The sequence below is a fragment of the Mastigoproctus giganteus genome, chromosome 3, assembly GCF_048544385.1.
Source record: "Mastigoproctus giganteus isolate SK-2022 chromosome 3, ASM4854438v1, whole genome shotgun sequence".
NCBI lineage: Eukaryota > Metazoa > Arthropoda > Arachnida > Uropygi > Thelyphonidae > Mastigoproctus > Mastigoproctus giganteus.
The window spans coordinates 48,024,537-48,046,022 of record NC_143577.1 but is presented as its reverse complement, the minus strand read 5'-3'; the positions used below and the strand labels follow the sequence as shown (position 1 = coordinate 48,046,022).

At 36.1% G+C, this 21,486-nt stretch overlaps 1 protein-coding gene across 4 annotated transcripts in view; it reads right to left on the bottom strand.

Annotated features, from left to right (window-relative positions):
- Positions 1 to 21,486, bottom strand: part of LOC150087936 (CUGBP Elav-like family member 1) — a 549,389-nt gene that overhangs the window by 355,187 nt on the left and 172,716 nt on the right. For all 4 annotated transcript variants that reach the window (XM_090369279.1, XM_090369282.1, XM_090369281.1 and 1 more), the window contains exon 5: positions 10,575 to 10,700. In XM_090369279.1, the coding sequence (XP_090225405.1) occupies positions 10,575 to 10,700 (126 nt within the window). The remainder of the gene's footprint in view (positions 1 to 10,574; positions 10,701 to 21,486) is intronic.

Sequence of the window (21,486 nt, the reverse complement as noted above, 5' to 3'; positions counted from 1 at the left end):
TAACAATTGTCTAGTTGATTTTAAAAGTTTTAAAAAAGTTGATTTAATAATAAAATTAATTAAATTTTAAAACTTCCACCCTTCCAAAACTTCCAAAAATAAAGTTGGGCCATATTTTAAAATGAGTTTTATCAAATGGTTTCTTCTTTTCTTACTGATGTGGAGAGTGAGTAAAAGGATATGCCACACTATATCAAAATTTGTTTGCTTTCATGTTACAAGGTGTTGATATGTTTTTATAATTTGAGAAGTGAAATTATATTTTTGGAGAAGGAATGGCAAGATATGGCCAACATAAAATATATTAAGTAGCACCAATATGTGCCATTTTTAGTGGACATTATAAAGGAACTAAAATAAATTAAACCTCCAACTTTGTGAGAAAATGAATTAAAAAATAACATGGTTGAAGTTTGCATTATTATCACCATCCAAATGTTTCGAACACCATTCACAAATGCATTAAGTTTTTGGGTTCTCATGGGACTGGATTTCTGGTCCAGTCCCACTACTTAATTACTGCTGAAAACAGAATATTAATACCAAACTGTAGGTCACAGACTATTAACACCAAAGTAAAGCTTAAATTATTTTCCAGATTTGCCAATGATATTCTTATCACAAGCAACAGAGTCACTACAGATAAACTTCTGCCTCAGTTCAATTCATTCCAACTAGACTGAAATATGCCCTTGAACTAGAAAACAATAATAATAATGTAACTTTCTTAAAGTTAACTATCATAAAAAAAAGAACTTCTGAGTACACGTATTTACTAAAAACCTATGCATATGGTCAATATTTGCATTATAGTTTACACATCCACATAGTGTAAAAAATTCTGTTTTAAAAACACAGGTACATAATGCCATAAAATATTGTTCTTTAGAACCTGATTCAGAGCATGAATTGCAATACATAAATTCTCTTTTTCAGGCTAGCACACACCCACCCCTCTCCAAGGTTAATGAGACTGTTACACAGGTCAACACCTTTGCAGGATGAATCCACTTCAGAATTATAGCACATTAGTATTTTTGCCATATCAGTTTTCTCCTCAAGTTCCAAACTTGGCTCTTTCTTCAAAATCAAGTACAAAATATGATATTTAAAGATAAACGGCCAAGAAAAGTGTCTAGCAAAATACATTTGTTGTTCTTCTATCAGATATGGTTGCACTGATATTTCCAAATTGCTCATGTATTATCATAATTACAATACACAAAACAATATTGACCAGTATCACTTCGTGTCACAAAAACCTGAATGCTGCAAAATCCTAATTAAATTAAATAATGAATATAAATTAGAAGCTCTAACAATATATAAGTTTAAATTAGAAGACAACCACATGTTAAATGTCTGAACTCCCTACAATTTTTGGCCATAAGAAACTTACATAAAGACCAATCCTGATCAACCAAGGAGTGAGATTCTCTGTTCTTGTGATTCTTCCAAGTTGTAACTACCACCAGTCTCTAACATGTATGCACGTAGCACTTGAAAACAATTCAAAATGCATGGTGTACTGCTTTCTGCCTCATACTTAATTATTTTCCCCATTTTTCTTTTCATTGCTTTTATGCACTGTTTCTGATGTTTTAATACTGATGTCATATCTGGAATTCATTTCATAGTATTGTTTTTTAATAAATTCCTGGTTTTGTTGTTTAATATATTTCCAAGCTTTCTCATTCTTTTTATTTTTACCTTTTCACAATGAGAACTTAGCTATGCAGTTATGAGGGCCGAGTTCCTTATAAAAAAGAAGCTTTGCTGTTCAACCTTAAATGATATCATCTTTTATCGTCTTAGGGTTGCCAACACCTGGTCTCTAGGCTTATTTAACACACAGGCATGCCTCCATGATTGGTTTCTTCTGAGCCTTGGTCTTTTATTTTGTTTTCCTTTCCTCCTTTGATATCCCTTACATCTCCATGTTTTATCTGTATTATTAAAAATGCATTGTATCTTTCTTGCTCTAACAATGGATATCAGAAGCTGAGTTAAGTTTTAGCTATAGCAGAATAATTCTTGTTCAGATCAGCTTTGTTTCAACAAGCACAGTTACTCTTAATTTCTAGCCATTTTACTTATAAAATTTTAAATTACTTAAATATTCTTTTTTATTTCTTATGTGAACTTGAATATGTTTCACCTTTTAGTTATTTTAGTGCACAAAAATAAAAGATAACACCACTCTGCGTGGTATTCAGCATTTGTAAACTAATAGCTGTTTTTAACTCAGTTTCTCAAGCAGAGTTCAGAAATGTTATTCACTTTTTTCTATCATGTACTGTTTTTTCACACATCACTTAAGTTGATGTCATGAGTTGTATTATTAAATATGTATTAAGTTAGGAGTAAATGCTGTGAATTTGTAAATTAAATCTTCATACCTTGAAAACACTGCCTTTTCATTTTGTTTCTTGACCTTGCAAGCTCCATGAAGTATTATCGTGTCAAATTTGTGAAAAGTGAGTAAAATGTCTTTAGGCAAGTGTCTGAACAATCCGAACTTGTTTTGTTATATTTATGGAAGTTATGTCCCCAAGCAGAAACAAGATATTAGAGAATTTGTAAAAAATGTGTATTGTGCTTATTTTGGAGTGAAACTTGGTGACCAAGGACATTAATGTAAAGGGATAGGATGCAAAGAGTAAGAAGGACATTGTATATCCTAATATTCCATCTGCCAGTGGACCAGTTCTACATGGAAATAACCTGCTGATTCCATTCCCTCGACTTATATTAGAGAATTAGCCCCAGGGGCTCACATCTGGTAAGTATCGGCTTGGCCTACCCAGGGTCCTGAGCTGGATATCATCATTCTTCTCTTTTTTAATGATTCCCCTTCAACTTCTGACTCTCTGACTCTCTCTCTCTCTCTCTCTCTCTCAGGGTAATTCAGAAATTATTTTTTTGCTGGTGCAGCATAAGCCTCAGGCTTCCTTGCACCATATGGCTAATAATAATAATACAATGATGACCAAGAGCTGCCAACACCACCTGAAGTCAGCAGTGAAAAGACTAACAATAGCTCAGAAAGAAGGAGGAAGGAGCCTGATAGACCAACAGAAAACAGTGATAGTTAACCTGAAGGACTACTTTGAGAACAACACAGCACCACTCCACCAGGCCATAAGGAAGATAGATAAGTGGTATACCCCACTCAACCTAAGCAAAGAGCCCCCTCCCACCCAGATGGCACAAGAAATGAAGCTAGAAAGATGTGCAAAGAAGACTCTCCATGAAGAAGATCACATCGATAACACTGCTTCCAATGCATGGCTCACAAGTGGGACGCTCTTCCCCGAGACTGAAGAATTCATGCTCGCCATCCAAGACCAGGTAATCAACATAAAAAAAAATACATCGCAAAGGAGTTCAGAATGTCAGATGATACATGTCGACGATGCCACCTGGCCTCATAAACGATTCAACACATCACCGCGGGGTGCAAGGTGATCACCCAGACCGAGAACACTCATAGACACGACCAGGTAGCCAGGATAATACATCAGAAGCTACAGAGGAAATACCAGTTGACCAAAGAAAGTGTACCATACTACAAGTACGAACCCCAGGCAGTACTGGAGAGACCCCAACCCACAAGCTATACAGGGACAGTGCCATAATAACGGATAAGACCATCTCGCATAACAGACTGGACATAACCCTTGTGGTTGTTGTTGTTGTTATTTGGTTTTTAGGAGCATTAGCAACTAAGGCCATATTGCTCCGGGATATGCGGTGGTCATTCCCTGACCTTTCCGCATTCTCCATATTTGGTGGCGACGGGCTCGAACCCCGGTCTAATCAAGAAGCGTGTGCTACCACTGCTGCTCCTTCCCACCTGGCCACGGAGGCGCCATATAACCCTTGTGGACAAGATGGAAAAGGCTGCCTATCTGATTGGACATAGTGGTGCCCAACACTATCAATGTCCAGAAAACCCATGAGGAAAAAAATTAGGAAGTACACGAACCTGAGACAGGAGGTCAAGGAGATGTGGCATATGCAAGAAGTAACAACCATCCCGATCATCATGTCAACCACCGGTATGATGCCAAAGACCCTACATAGCAGCAATAGGTCTCCCAGAGAACACCTATAAGGAACTCCAGAAAGTCACAATCCTGAAGACCATGATAGTCAGAGAGTTCCTCGACCAACAGTAACACCAGATATCACAACTACCCTGTGTACTTAGTAGCAATACTCGTCAAGGAGTGGAATCCCCCGATCAGGGAGAAATAATATAAGAGCAACAATAATAATAATAATGCAGTATCAGAGAGCATTGAAAGTTAAGCTGCTGAAACTGAAGTCTACATGCCAGGAAACATCGAGTCCAGATCTCAACTGTTTTCACAGCACGAACTCAATGATCTGCTAAGAGATTTGAATTTACCAAAGGAATCTGAGGAACTTCTTGGTTCTAGACTTAAGTCAAAATATCTTCTAGCACAGCGTTTCCCAAACTTCTTTAGCCACGGAACACTTTTCATCTCACAATATACTGACGGAACACTTAAGAAACACAAGTTTAGCGGGAGTCAAAGAACTGTTTGTAATATTTTATTACATATGACACACTGTGCATCAGGAGCATCTTTATTTCCAACACACGTAAAGCCAAAATTCAAATAACTGTCATCGTACTTTTGTTTTGGTCTTTTATTATTGGTTCCAGTTTTTTCACTTCGGACTTTTTGGGGAACAAAAGGTTGAGATTGTTTATTCTCACTTTGAAATGTGACAATATTGTGTTTGTTTTCATTGACCACAGTTGCACTACTAGAAGTACTTTGCTTTTTAAAGTTCCTTTTTTCAACCACAAACCCATAGTCATTTCTTTTAATAATAGTATTTCGAAATACTGATAATTATTAAAAAAAAATTTATACAAGGAAGTGAGTTTAGTTATAATATTGGTTTGCTTCCTCTTCTCTTCAACCCATGTACTCTGGGCTAAATTGCATACGAATGGCACATTAGATCACTACATTGCTATTATTTTGTAGATCTCATTACCTCTATGCATACTTCTATGCAATTCTTTTGCATACCTATGCAAAAGTGCACCAAAAAAAAAAAAGTGTTCCACGCTCTATATGATTATTAGTCTATGCCAGTATATTAATAACTGAAAAAAATGTTAAAAATTATAATGATACAAAAGTGGTGTCCATTACAAATATGCAAAAATTTATTTTATTTTTTTTAATTATTATGATTTTTCGTGGAACAGTTTGAGAAACGCTGTTCTAGCACATGGGATGATTTTCTTATGGTACAGACAGAATGAGAACTAGCCCCCTACTTTTCTGAGAAAAATTCTATGGTTTTTTGCAATAATATAAATGACTTAATGAACTATTTAGGAATTAGTTACAATCCTACACAGCATGGGGATATTTTATTGACTCATCAAAGAGGAGTCTCAAAGGTGTGTTGCTCCACAGTGTAAATAAATGTGGGTCAATTATAGTATCTCACTCTGTCCTATTGAAAGAAACATATGCAAACTTAAAGAAGTTGTTGACATAGACCATCCAACCATGTTAAGTATAAAGAACATGGTTGGATGGTCTGTGTTGACTTTAAAGTGATAGGCATGTTACTTGAACAGCAATCTGGCTACAAAATATGCCTTGCTTTTTGTGTGAGTGGCACAGTCGGGCAAGGAGTAAGCACTGGGATGTGAAGTCCTTGTCAAAGAGGAGCAATTTGTCCTGGATCAAAGAACATAGTTCATAAACCACTGGAGTTTGTGAAAGCTTTACCTCGGGAAGGTCACTGCTTCAACTATCTTTGTACCAAATCCCCATCAATCACCCAAGAGAAGCTAAAACAAGGTATTTTTGTTGAACCTCAAATTCGCAAATTGATAAAAGCAGATTTTGAGGGAAGTATGAATAAAAGAGAAAAATAGGCATGGATTAGCTTCAGGTCTGTTGAGAAATTTTTAGGGAACAACAAGGATTCAGACTACAAGGACATAGTTGAAAACATGTTCGCAAACTTCAAGAAGCTGGGCTGCAACATAAGTGTCAAGGTACATTTTTTACACTCCCACATCAACTACTTCCCAGAAAATTTAGAATGTTAGTGAAGAACAGAGTGAGAGGTTTCACCAGGACATTCAAGACATGGAGATGAAGTTCCAGGGGAGGTGGAATGTCAACATGATGACTTACTATTGCTGGATGCTGAAGAGGAACTGTAAAGAAGAAGGATCTACAAGAAAATCAAAGAAATAAAAATTTGACCCATTGTAGACAGTTTTAAAATTAAAGGTGAACATTTAGTGGTCGTTTTACCAATACTGCCCTTTTAAAGAGTGTTTTCAACATGTATTTAAATATAAAAATCTGGTAAAAGTGGCAGTTTGTTATAATTTCAGTGCACAAATTCTGCCAAAATTAATAAAAATTTATGAAAAATCAAATTTTCTTTCATGATTTTTGAAGAAATCTGACATTATGGAAAAAACTGAAGTATTTTTGAAATCAACATTAGAAAATGATTCAGAAACATCCTTTTCTGAGAAAATTGAATTTTTTCCAAAATGCAGAATAGTGTTAATTTGTACATATTTAACTGAAATATGTACATAGTCACTTCAATTTACTATCACAACTGAGAAGTCATTTCAATTTACCAAGAATACCCAAAAATATATGGTAATACCATATATATCGGGGAGACTTTAGTTCCTTTATCATAAGTATCTGTCAACCTTAATGTTCAACAATGTTTAGCAAAGAGCAAGGTAGTCTATGAGCATAGCTGCCAACTTTTTACTTTCAAAAAGCTGCAGATATGGCACTTGCATTCTCACAGAATCTGACAGATCATCTCATTTTGAATTGTTGTAATGCCAAACACAACAAGAGGCTAAGAATGGCCAAGAGAGAGAGGCTCTATTGCAGAAGAGACCAAAAACGAGTTTTGATCTGAGGTGCATAAAAGGCCATTAATGTTGACTGTGTATTTTAAAGGTTTTTTTGGGAAAAAAAAAAAGCATGCATGTGTGTTCATCTAACGTTTTGGAAAAAAAAAAAATAAAAAATAAAATAAAAAGAACAAATGTTGAGTGTGTGGTTAGAAGTGTCTCGTTCTGGTAGGTCAAAGAACTGGATGTGAACCAGAGTCAGTGCCATTCACTAGTGATCACTTGTACTTTTCCATTTGGTAATCCTAAAAGTGCTCATATTTCTTTTCTCACCACTTCTAACTTCGTCATTAAACAGACTTGTCAAAGACTGCCACTATTCTACAAGTCTAGTTACATTCAACCAAAAACAGCCAATATCTACACATATTCTTCAACATCTTTTTTTTTTTTTTTTTTAATTCAGTGGCATGCATCAGTTAAAATTGTTTATATCTCTTTCCTTTTTGTTTATATCTCTCTCCTCTCTAAATAGCAGTAAATAAACATGTATTCATCCACTTTCACAGGAAGAAATGCAGATCCCTTTTCAGTGCACAAATTAATAAGATAACAATGAAGCCTGTTACCACAACGTGCTCACTCTCCTCTTTTAATATCCCTGCTACTTCCATTTTTAGGCCTACCATAACAGTGCATTATCAGCATTAAGTGCCAGACAGTTTTTGGAAGGAATTCTACATACTTTCAGGTTCAGAAGATGTCCAATGCTGGCAGTGAGAGAACACTGCTTCTTTTGATTTGAGAATTATTATTATTATGAAATGTCACCATAATGGGATACAGCTTGGAATCGCTTTGATTACTGCCATTTGTAACAATCAAAAATGGTCCATTTTTCAGAGCCATCACTACTTCTTCCCCTATCCATGCAACTTCACTAACAATGTCTGTTATTTTTGTTCTTCCAAAATTATTATTATTATTATTTATTTTTTTTTTTTTGTCATTTTGCTATTGGGAAACATTTTTAACAAACCTTCATGATCAGCACATTTGAGAGAAGATTATGTTCTATGAAAAATAAACATTTGGTATACATGATATCATCATCATCATTATGAAATGCAATATCTATTTTTGCATTTATTTTTATATACTGCACACTGTCATTATGCTTATTTTTTTTCTGAAATGTCTGATTGTGTTTTCTGCAGCTTGAAATTGAAAAATCACATTTACATACACAGTGCTGCCTATTACACCATGAAGTGCTGAATCTCCTCTTTTAATAACCCTGCTACTTCCGTTTTTAGAACTACCATAATAGTGCATTACCAACATTAAGCTGCCTTTTTTGCAGCTTTTACAATACATGGAGAAGCTTTCATGTGTGTTCTGATAATGTTATACCTGTTTGGCATCTTACCGAAAGACACTGCTAATTAACACTACACAAGTATTATAAAATTACTGCACATAACAGAGAACATTGCTATTATCATCCCTTTATATTTTACAACACAAGATTACCACAGCACTCTTGATGCCAATTCATTAACGAATATAAGAAAACATTTGTCAAATAAATAAATAATAACCAAATTTTAATGTTTTATTTATTTATTTATTTTTTTATTTTTTTTTTTTTTCAGAAAAGAAATAAAGAGATGGTGTAAAACTGAGTTTTTGGAAAAAAGACAGAGAAATTCTTTATCATCAACTGTATTACAATGGTAGGTAGAGAAGGGTTAAATTGAGCAAAAAAGGCAAATTCTCAGTCTGTAGGGTTGGCTATCAGTCTGTAGCTATGTGCGAGCCTTCATTCTTCATATTCTTCAGAGAGAGTTCTTCATAATTGCTTCTTGTTCTTGAAATCAAAATTTCACAGGAAGGATAGAGATTGTGATTTTTTGGAGTTCAGTGGAAAACTGAAAGGGATCAAGAAATTCTTCAAACAGCAGCAAAGCCATAAATTCCTTCATCTCGACAAGCTACTTCAGAGATGACAAAATGGAATACCTGGTAAGTGACTTGTTTTATCTTTTTTTTTTTTTTTTTTTTGTTTTTTTCAAAATACAACCTGCGAATTTTTGCACCCAGGTTATATATTGCAGATAATCTGCAGCCAATGTCTGCAGATTGCATGCATTAACAGCTGATAAGTAGGTTTTATTATTACAGAGGTTCCTCGTTATCCAAGGATAATTGGTTATAGAAAATTCCACTTAAAACAAGGACCAATTTTCATAATGTTTATTATTTAAATAAAACTAAATGCAATGAGGAATAACATTGAGTTTAAGGTTCTATATCTATATAATATTGGTGTAGATACACCATAGAAAACTCTTAAAAAAAAACTATGATAGTAGTGTAAAAAGCATCATTTCATCTGTATCTCATATTGTGCTCATCCTTCACAATAAGTTGCCCATGTATTACACTACCTCGAATAAGTAATGCTTCACTAATAGAGAAGACTACTGTTACACATTCTCGGTGGGCGCCACCACCCAGACGGCACTGTTTCAAAGTTAGTTGGCTTTTCATTGGTGGGTGGGCAGGTACCCTGGTATTGCAAGTGAAGCGTTACTTATTCGAGATAGTGCAATACATGGGCAACTCATTATGAAGGATGAGTAGATATGGTATATCTACACCAATATTTTATAGTAATGTTTATTATGTACTTGTACATAGTAAAAAATGGATGAAGGAACTGAAAAATGAGAAAATTATTTTATTAGACATTTTTTATTATAATATGTTACACAATGTAAGGTTAAGTAAAGTTTATTGAAGTTACACTATTTTTCAGTTGTACGAATAAAGAATGAATCCACAGTTATTCGTGGGTTTTGTTTTTTTTTTTTTTTTTGGTCATATTTTTTCAGATAAAATTGTGTCTAGTTATGTCTTTAACTTTCCGCTTAACATTTGTTGCACGATCATGAAGAAGGTTGTTCTCACAAAAAAATATTCAAGTGCTGGTCAATTTTCTCAGGGGAAAGGAAGCTTTAATTCTCTAATTTTCAAATCCTCATAACTACGGGGACTCGGATAATGAATACTCAGATACCGGGGGATCCCTGTATTATATTAAAGACTTCCAAAAATTATATTTTAAACTGTATTATGTTGTAGAAGTGTGTTTCCTTAAGCTGATTTGCATGTTGTGTGGGATGAAAAACCTGGAATAACTCATGAGGGAGCCCCTACTCCCTCTGCTTGAGATTGATTTACTGCACCCTCAATTGAAGAAAACTTTGGAAATTCTTACAGTCACTGATGGGAAAACTCAGACCTCAAATGAGTAACAAGTCAGAAAACATTCTATTATCATGAAGGACAGTAAATGAGTTTTAACAGAAGCAGTATCTCTGTGGTACAACATCAAATTAACTCATGGAAATAGTGAAGACAAAGAAGCTGTGTAAAAAAAATCAGCCAGGAACTGGAACTTTTGAGTTTAACTTGAGCAACCTTTAGTTCATCTAAAGGTGAGAATTAAACAAACCAATGAAATTTTATCCAGCCATTGATCAATAAAAACAACAAATTTTAGAGCTGTTTAAGAAATAATTTCATTATGTAACAGTTAATAATTATATTTAAAACATGATGCTTAAATTAAGTGCCAAAACCATTTAAAACATAAAGGAATATTTACCTTTACTTTGTCCATTGGAGTCTCTTAAAACTGTGCATTCTTCTATTGCACCAAAAGGAGAAAACATAATTCTAACGTCATTTTCACTGCATTTTTTTGAAAGCATTCCAACAAATAGTTTACGTTCTATAAAAAAAAAAATATATATATATATATATGTGTGTGTGTGTGTGTGTCAACAGATGTGTAACAAAATAAACTTGGAAAAAATCATAAACCATAAAACCCAAAAAAACAGATGAATTAATTCATCTATCTGAAGTCCATAAATAAGAAGCATGCATTCCATTATGAAACTCAAACATTACTATAAATCAAAGTATACACAGAAAAACTAAGGAAGAAACAGAAAATAACTTATATAAATTATGATTTACAATATCTGTCTTCTTTTTAACAGAAAATTTCACTGATAGATTCTAATTATTTTTTATGGACTTAAAATCCATGAATTAACTCTAATTTTTCTTTATGGTTTCATAATAGCCTAGCAGTCACTTATTCCTGAATATTTATTTGTATTCTGTCTATATTGTGCCACAACCACACATGCTGATCACAGGAGTAGTACAGTACAGTTCTTTCACTTTGTTCATCCACTCAGCTATATTCCAGTAACTATCAAATACAGTGGATTCCGGTTATTTGGGCCACCGGTTAATCGGGGCAGCCGTTTATTTGGGGCAAATCTTAAAAAACAGAAACCAATCGAGAAAATAGCCAGGGTTTACTTTGTTTAATTGGGACAGCATGCCGTTTAATCGGGGCAGGAGACCGCAGCACTGGAGATTACCCTTCTTCTTCTTTGGTCCTTAGCTGGCAGCTGGGGGAGGCGGTTGGCCACGCAACCAGTATGCTGCTGTAGGTGCCGCAGGGTTTCGGACTTGCTCTGTGATGTTCTTCCATACCATACGATCCATGGCTTCAGTCCTGGCCTGGTTAAGGTCGAGACGTCGGCTCTTCAAGTCATCTTCCACTTGCTTGGCCCACGTTTTCCTAGGCGCGGTCCGTTGGATGCTCCATTGGGTGGGTCGTTGTCTCCAAAGTAGTGTGGATGGTATTCTGTTCGTGCCCATTCTACATACGTGGCCAAACCATCTGAGCCTTCGCTTCTGGATTTGGTCGGCAATGGTTGGTTGCTGTTGGCATCTGGCGCGGATGGTATCATTAGTGATGCGGTCGCGAAGAGAGATGCCCAAGATCTGCCGCAGGCATCGCATTTGGAATACCTCAAGTTTGTTCAAATCTAACTTGAGACAAATCCATGTTTCCGATCCGTAAAGTGGGCAGGATCAAAGTCCGGAAGAGTCGGATTTTAGTCTTTGTAGAAATGTTGGTCCTCTTCCACAGACACCATTTGAGCGAGGCGAACGCAGTGGCCGCCTGTCCAATTCTGCTGTGAATTTCCATGGTGGATGCAACTTTCTTCTCCTGGACCAGCGACCCAAGGTATTTAAAGTCCTGCACTTGCTCGATCTGGACGCCTTCGAGATAGATGGTGGCTTGCGACCCATCTGTTGTCAGGGCCTTTGTCTTACCAGCATTGATCTTCAAACCGTATGGCCGGGCAATGCGGGCAATGTCGTAGAGGATTTCCGTGGCTTCAGCGTCGTTACCGACAAGGATAGCACTATCATCAGCAAACATCAGGTCAGTCACATAGTGATCCTTGTCATATTGTATGCCCTGTCTGTTTCTGAATGCTTGCCTCATAATGGCGTCGACCACGATGTTGAAAAGCAACGGGGAGGCTACATCCCCTTGGCGGACTCCAGTTTGGATGGTAAATTCCTCAGATAAATCGTTCTGGATGCGCACCTGGCTGGTTAAACCGTTGTATGCAGTTTGGAGGAGTGTGATGACTTTTCGAGGTACATGTTCAACCTCTAGTAGTTTCCATAAGGCAGGCCGGTGGACACAGTCGAAAGCAGACTTAAAGTCAATGAAAACAATGACGGTTCGCTGTCCACACCGGATCCTCTCCTCCATCGGCTGACGAATGGCAAAGATTTGATCACAGCATCCTCGCCCGGGTCTAAATCCTGCCTGTTCTTCTCGACTGGTTTGCTCGCGATGTTTTTGCAGTCTTGACTGGATAATCTTCATAAAGACCTTTCCAATGATGGAAAGGAGGCTGATGCCACGGTAGTTCTTGCAGTCCCGGTTATCACCTTTCTTGTGGATTGGTATGATAATGGCTTTCCTCCATGTTAACGGAATTTGTTCAGTGCACCAGATGGTTTTGAGGAGTGAGTGTAGTCGGCGAAGCAGTACATCTCCCCCGGCTTTGATCGCTTCTGTGGTGACTTGGTCCACTCCTGGTGCCTTGCCATTCTTCAGGGATTGTATGGCTGCTTTCACTTCTTCTACTGTAGGCTCAACATCGACCATGGAGACCTCAGGGGGGTCGATCGAGAGTGCTGTTGCTGGCGGTCCCTGAGGTGGGTCGTGATTATACAGAGCTTTGAAGAATTCACTCCACCGTTGCAGGCGTTCGGATGGTGATCGCACGAAGGTCCCATCAGCATTCTTGATGTTGTCACTAGTCAATTTAGTCTTTCCACTCAGACATCTGAGGGTGCGGTAGAGAGTGCGGTACTCGTTTTTGGATGCCGCCACTTCAAGATCGTCTGCCACTTGGTTCCAGTATGCTTCTCTTTCTGCTGTCATTCTTTGTCGGACTTCTCGGTTTAGCTGCCGGAGACAATCGTGGGGAGATTACCCTACGATTGTCTCCGACTGTACCACGTGGTTCAGTCAAAATTCTGGAGGTCACAACCATAAAACAATAAAAACAATTAGCAGTCACCTGTTTATTGGGCTTTCTGTTAGTGAAATCTATCATAAACGGACAGTAAACTCGATCATACTGAATTTGCGATAATACCAACAGCTGGAATTCTGTGGGTTATTATGGTGAAATGTGTTTACACTTCCATGAAATCTTCAATCATATAAAAAAATTAATTTTCAGATCTTCTCTTCATTCCTATTTTTAAAGCTCTGTGACTCGTTACTCTGTTCTCCTTGAGCATATTGTGTTACTTGCAATTTGTGTGTGTGCTGTGTTCTTTGTTATTGATTGCTTATCCTTTTACTGTATTAAATTTTAATCCCCTCCCACAAATGTCAGTGAACAGAAATGTCAACTAGTTCATATGTACATATTAATTATTCCGATTATCACATATATTCTTCCAATTTTCAGGTATCATTTAATTTTTTAATTGGTAAGGTAATAAAGGGTAAATTTTTGCTTAATATATCTTTGCTTTTGTAGCCTGTGGATAATATTCCTCCTATTTTCGCTAATTAGAATCGCTGTTTAAAAGAATTAAAATTCAATTCACAAACATTAGCATTAGCAGAGGCATATGATGCAAGAAAGCAAGCTTATTCAGCATCAGCCAAAAAAAAAAAAAAAAAAACACCACTCCCATTTCACCCCTCCGTTCGCTCGAAATACCTGTCCAGTTGAGCTTTAAATTTGTTTAGGCTATCAACTTCAACAACAAGTGATGGAAGTCGGTTCCACCAACCAACCACCCGCTGGCCAAAGGCAAATTTCTGCACATCTATCCGACATCCGTCCTTCCTCAATTTGAATTTATGCCCTCTGAGCTGATTATTCTGAGCAAGATGAAGAATCCCATTGGCATTGAGCATGCTCAAACCATTCAAAGCCTTATACACCTCTATCAGATCACCTCGCCGGTGCCTAGTCTCCAGACTCTGTAATTTGCAAAACTTAAGCCTTTCTTCGTAAGAGCAACCCTTTGTTCCATTCACTAATCTTGTTGCCCTTCTCTGTACCCGTTCCAGCAGCTCTACATCCTTCTTGAAATGAGGCCTCCAGACCTGTATACAGTACTCAAGATGTGGCCTAACCATTGCCTTATACAAGGGAATAATCACCTCCTTATCCCTGCTCACATGATCACAATGACTGGCGCTTACTGCACAACGTATAGTGAACAGTACTTTACTATGTTGAGTTCGTCGTAACGTGATTTGATTGTACAGTGAACCAATTGTAAAGGTGGGGGGGTACATTGTATTTTTAACTATTTACATGAAACTTCAGATAATTGGAGCAGCCGCTTAATCGGGCCTAGTCCCGATGTGTCCCAAATAACCAGAATGGACTGTATTACTGATCACAATTACTTCTAAAAAAATTTTTTTGATAACCATAAGTTCGAAAAGTAAACTGACACGAAGAAATTAGATAACTTTATATCATGGAACTTACCTCCTTACTGCTTTTGTATAGTTAAGATGAAATTAAATTAGAAAAAATTTAAGCAGTGAGAACTTATTTATAACTGGAAGTTAATTTAGTTAATATTATGGCAGAGTCAATCGGAGATTGGCGGGGTGTTAATTGGATGTGTTGGTCGAGTTCAGTTCTATGGTACTGTGTATGTAAACTGACTTGGTGATAATAAGCTCCACTACTATGTTGGAGGCACCATATTTAATTGTACTACTACCTATTACTGCTGTTTGATGGCCTCCGACCTCCAAGATGGAGAAGGAGCACGAAGAACTACTTATACAGCATGTTACATTCCTGTTGACAAGGGATTAAATACACTATGTTGTTAGTGTATTGAATATTGTATTTGAAAGTATCTTTGTAATTATTAAAATGTGTTATTTTTTATTACATGATGAAAAAACTAAAGTAAGGTCAGAGAACACATTTTTAAATTGTCTGGCAATTTACAATAAAAACGTAGAACTATTTTCATATTGGCGATTGTTTTATTACTTTAATTTATTTTTTTCTTTGTGCATAATGTCTTGAATTAGACTATGGGGATATTTCCTTTTTGAAAAGGCATTAGTTAAATATTTTAACTCTGCTTGTAAACCATTATCATTATGACAATATTTAATTATGTCACGAATCTGTGTATATAAAACCAATATTTTTATACTGTACAGGTGGTGTGAATAAATTGATCATTATGCTTAAAAATCTTAAGTTTAAGAAATTTATACTATTATCTTGTTCAAGTTCGAGTGTGTATTTTAGTCTATGGAGAACTGAATTAAATTTTGAAAAAAGGTTTTATCTACTGTTTGTTTGTTAGAAATTAAAAGAATATCATCAGCATAGTGAATGGATAGTTTAACTGTGGGAAGTGGAGGTTAAGGATTTGATCTTCTATAGATGCTAAATATACTTTTTATAATACAGCAGAAATTCCTAGTCCCGTTGGTAGACCATATATTTGTTTGCAGATATCTGAATTAAATCTAAAACGTCTGGTTTGGATGAGAGAAAGGTGAGAATGTGACAATATTATTCACGGAAAGAGTCATGCACTATTTAAGGCTATTATCACGTCAGCCATTCTTTAAGTTTAGATAATATGTAATCTATGTCGACATTGATGTATAATGACATGTTCAAACAATGCTAAATCTTCATTCAGAATTGTCTCCTTATTTCTATCCAACTAATCAGTCGTCATTCTGAGGATCAAACGATGATATATTGCAACAATTTTCTGCACTTTGTCCTCATTGAGAGGTTGAGAGATGTTAACTTATTGGGTCATCACAAACACACTGGTACAACTTAACATTTGATTGTCATAAACAGTTTTTAACAGTTCATGCATTTCTGTTCCAGATTTTTCCAGTTTAAAGCAAAATTTGATATTCATTGCTCCACTGCAAACCCAAGGAACATTAACACTACTAATGAAACCTGTCATTACTTGCAATCTGTCAGCTTACTGGACAATCTTTTTTTTATGAAAACCCTAAACATGAGAGGTTGTATAATTATACAACCTCTCATTAGCATTAGTAGACATATGATGCAAGAAAGCAAGCTTATGCAGCATCAGCAAAAAAAAAAAAAAAAAACCCTTCCACTTCACCCTTCCGAGAATGCTCGGCTACCATTAGGGGAAGAAGCAAGTTTTCTACTCTTAGCCTGTTCAAAATCTAGTTTGGACTGATTAATAACTGCTTTACAATTGTTGCGAGCTTTGGTGTAGGCAGAAAATGAAACTGAAGAATTGGAAACAAGCCAATTAAAATATGCAACATTCTTCTCTTGAACAGCCTTAGCACATTTTTTGGAAAATCAAGGTTTAGATAAAGGAAGAGATTTTAAAGTGAAGTGTGGAATAAAGGATTCCATTCCTATAAGAATGATTTCACTGACAGGATCTGAGCAAACTTTGACATCAGAAGTTTTGAAACAGTAATCCGACCAAGGAAAAGAAATCTCACAGGTCATCCCATTTTGCATTCTTGTAATGCCAAACAATAGGAGGTTGGGAATAGCCATGAGATAAAGGCTCCATTGGAGGAGAGATACAGTCGGTCCTCGTATAACACGTGTTTGCATTACACGAATTCGATCATACACGATTTATAAATAGGGGAACGTTATCTTATATAACACAAACCGAATTCGCTTATACACGATTCGCCTTTGTGTTTACAAGAAATGGCAGTCGAACGCGGAATCACCCCAACTGAACGCAACACAATAGGAATGAAGGAGATTCTGAAAATGTATTTATGTGTTTTATATCAGTGAAGGGGAAACACATTTCACCATAATAACGTAAAAACCAACACAATTCCAGCTATCGATATAATCGCAAATGCAATTAGATCGAGTTTACTACCAGTTTATAACAGATTCCACTAGTAGAAATGCAACTGGAAAATGTTTTTATTGTTTTATGGTAGTAACCCCTAGAAATGTGCTTTAGTAAAATGTGAGGTGTTAATAGTGTATCTCGGGCTTTACAGTGTTGTTTATTCAGTTGCTACACGCGCGCAGCTTTGTTTATGTGTATCAAGCGTGCCTCCTCATTTTGTAATTGTGCTTTATTCCGTAAAAATTAGTAAAATACTTAAAAGGTGTGAAAAGGAAGCATCCTGGCGAAGACATTGTAGATTCAGAGAGAGGAAAAAAAAACAATATGGATAAACAGAGGCGGACTGGCTCAAAAATTCTTACCCGGGAAAATTTATAGTGGCCTCATACTACGGTTTATGGCCAAAATCACACCGGCCTCCGGCCCACCGTGGTTTCCCCCGTAAGGCTTATGGTCATTCCGCTTCTGTCGATAGAAAAAAAATATGAAATTGTGAAACGCTTTGAGCGAAATGAAAGACCATGTGATATTGCACGTGCTACAGACCTAAATGAGGCAACGCCGAGAATTACAAAGAATGCAGAGAAAATAAAAACAACTTTCATAGCGGGAACAACTCAGTGTAATTAAAATCCATTAGATTAAGACACAAAGAATTGGAAGAGATGGAACGGCTGTCATCTCTTTGGATAGAAAATCAAACAAAAAGCAAGTTTGCTTACGATAGAAGCAAAAGCATTAACAATATTTTATTACGACTTACGTATTACGTATTATAAAATACGTAAGTATTTTATTACGACTATTTTATTTAATATAATAAATTTTTTACGAATAAAATACGTATTTTATTCGTATAAAATACTTTTTTAGTATTAAAAAATACTAAAAATACTTTATTATAATATATTATTTTTATTACGTATTTTAATCGTTATAAAATACTTACGTATTTTATAACGATTAAAATTACCCGATTATTTATTGTGTTTGGTAATGTTTTGGTTCCAAATGTGTGTTCAATCTTGGATGGTCGGCACCTAACCCCACTTTTCCCATAGGGCCTGTTGTTTATATTGCACGATTTTGCATTGCACGAGGGTTTCTAGGAACGCAACTATCGTGCTATACGAGGACAGACTGTAATCACAAAGTTGTGATCTGAGATACCTAATGGTCAACTCATTTCGACTGTGTACTTAGAATGGTTGTTTGTGAGAAAATGATTAGGATTGTCTGGTATTCTTGTAGGTAAATGAACAATCTGTGCAAGGTCATTAGAAATTGCAAAGCCTCAGCATCTCGACCAGCTGGGTCGGTGTGAATAGAAAACGGAAGTCAGCTGGAGTTGTGAACATTAAAATCACCAAGGAAAATTATCTCACTGTTAAGAAAATTGGACTGGAGAAAGTCAAGTTGCAAAGAGAGGAAGTCAAAGAGCTCCAAGTGATTAGTGGAGTTGGTAGAATGGTAGAGACAACAGATGAATTTGACACAGTGAGGTAGAGAGAGTTTAAGCCAGAGAAGATTGAAGAGAGGAGATTCCAAATTATCAATTCTCTGACAGGGAATATCGGAACAGACCTATGCACAAGTACCATCTTTGAGGCGAAAGGAATCGTACAGTGAATAATTTGGGCAACTGAGATGAGCAGTAATTGAATTAACCGATAACTGAGATTATGTCAGAAAAAGTACATGTGGTTTGGCAGACTGCAAGTGGAAATGGACATTGTTGAGATTAGAATTGAGACCACGTATATTTGTGAAATGAACGAGGAAGTGTTTGGGAGGTTTAGATCTTTTCGCAGGTGTGCTTATCCTATTAGTTGGACCATTCATGGTGTATTATCTTGGTACCACCATCTGCTGGAGGAAGTTTGGACTACATCTCATATCTCATATAATCAAAGTAGGATAAATGATCAGCAGCCCACTTAGTTGTTGAGAGAATCCATAGAACATCGAGCTTTTTAAAACAACTGGTTCTCAAATGTCTGATGTTAGGGTTAATCAGATGCAAGGAAGTGAACTTATTCTATATCAACAAAAAAAAAATTATATTTTGCCCATTTCTAAAACATGACGACTAAATTCACCCTACCTTTTCACACTACCTTGGGAGGCAACTTATTCCAATTATCAACAACATGCTGCCTGAAAGCGAATTTCATGAGACAATCTTCTACTGCTTCCCAAAATTTTATATATTGTATCCCCTCGTTCATTCTACTTATTCCTTTAAGTGACAAACTCCTCTGACAGGTCACCGTTGGGGGTGTCGAGTCTTCAGGCTCTGAAATCCACATAATTTAAAACATTCCTCACAGAAATAACTCTAAGCACTCACAACCAACCTATTTGTCCTTCTCCAGGCCATCTCTTATAAAGTTATATATCATTTTTTAAGTTGAGGCTTCCAGACATGAATATAATATTTAAAATGAGGTCTTGCCATTACTTTATAAAAAATATACCCTAAGCATTTCTAGTTACCTGCTTACTGCAAGAAAAACTTATCTACTTGAAATTAACCAGGTTTGTCAGAAAGATTTTTCCTTCACAAACCCATGCTGTGATCCCTATAGTACTTCATTCTTGTCAAGATGTTTCCATATCATCCTTAATTAAAAATTTCATTAGCTTACCCAATAGAGAAACCAGACGTACTGGTTTATAGATACTAATTTCTAACTTAGCCCCTCCTTTATGAATGGGTGAGACATTTGCACATTTCCGGTCCAGAGGAATCACCCCCAGATTCTGGTGATGATTTCAGTAGCAATCCTAATTTAGGATTGCTATATATAATTCAAAATAATTCATTAGCAATTCTAGTGAATATTAAAGAATGTAACACCATTGATGCATTCTTTAATAAGCTTCAATAATTTTTCTCATAGGTTCTCACAGATCATTATATCACTAATCCCACTGCAATCTGACTCTCTTTCTCTCTCATTGTTCAGATGCTATTAATTGTAAAAACGGATACAAAATACCTGTACAACATGACTGCAATTCTGGCTGGAATTATAAAGCAGCATTTGGGTCTCAGGAATATTAACTTAAGGTCAAATGCAAATCCTAAGAGCTAAACTGGTTGGATTGTATTGGTATTAGTTGTCTATCTAATAATTATCCAGGATCAACTGCATGAAGGTGTTACACTACTGACAAAAGTGAATGCATATTTTTTTCTGTGAAGAAAGTCAGAAACCATTAGTTTTTTTGTAATTTGTAATTAGCACATGTAATTTGATAGCTTAATGAAGCTGTCTCTCTATTGTCAGTATACTTTTGAAGTGACATGAAATGGTGAGTCATCAACGAATAGTGCTGCATCCACTGCATCCATTGGAATAATAAGTGCAGTTATTCCAACTATGAATATGGTGGGCCCCTAAGGGACTCTCTTCCTGTGCAAAAAAAAAAACAAACTTTGGACATAGCATTTAAAGTTAAATAATACATGAAATATGCACCACAGCAAGAAGTTTTGAAATTAAACAGGTAGGTATCTATACAGCCCATGCTGATGCAGTTCATGAAGAATCCCACAGTTGCAAGTGGTATCGTTTTAATTATGTCACACAGACAGTGACTTAGCATTTTGATTGATGTAAAGCAATTCTAATGAAGTTTGCTAAATTTACCAAAATATTGCTTTAATGGATAATTTGTAGAGGCAGCTGGTTAAATCAATAGGTCTGTAATGGATCATAGAGATCAACAAAATAAAAAAATTCCTGGATGACAATAAACACTACAGGAGATATATTAGTATGTCCCTCAGTTCTGTTTCCATTACTTAAGTGGCAGGATCTTTTTCTGGTTTTAGGAAAGTTAGAACAATAGGGTGGTACTATTGTTCTGGAAAGGAATTCTTTAAATAGATTTTTATTGTATAGGGTTAAGAGTGATTATAATAACCTCTAACTCAGTTGCTTGACCATCATGTAATGAACACTGCCCGATCCCACAGCACTGCTCAAGGAAGTTGATCTTATGCTCCATGTAACTCATCAATTGTGAATGGTTGGTTATACTCCATCTCCTTTAGAGGAGAAGTTTAACTCACATTTTTCTGTTACTACTCTGTGATTCTGGAAAATTGATAGATAAGAGATTTCAGTAAAGCTTTTGTTACAGTTGCACATAAACAATTATTGCATAAATCAGAGCAATGTAGCATTAAGGGCAAGTTACCACGATGCATAAAAAGATGGCTAAGTGGTAAGAGAGAAAGAATAACCTAGAGGTCCCACAGGGTTCAG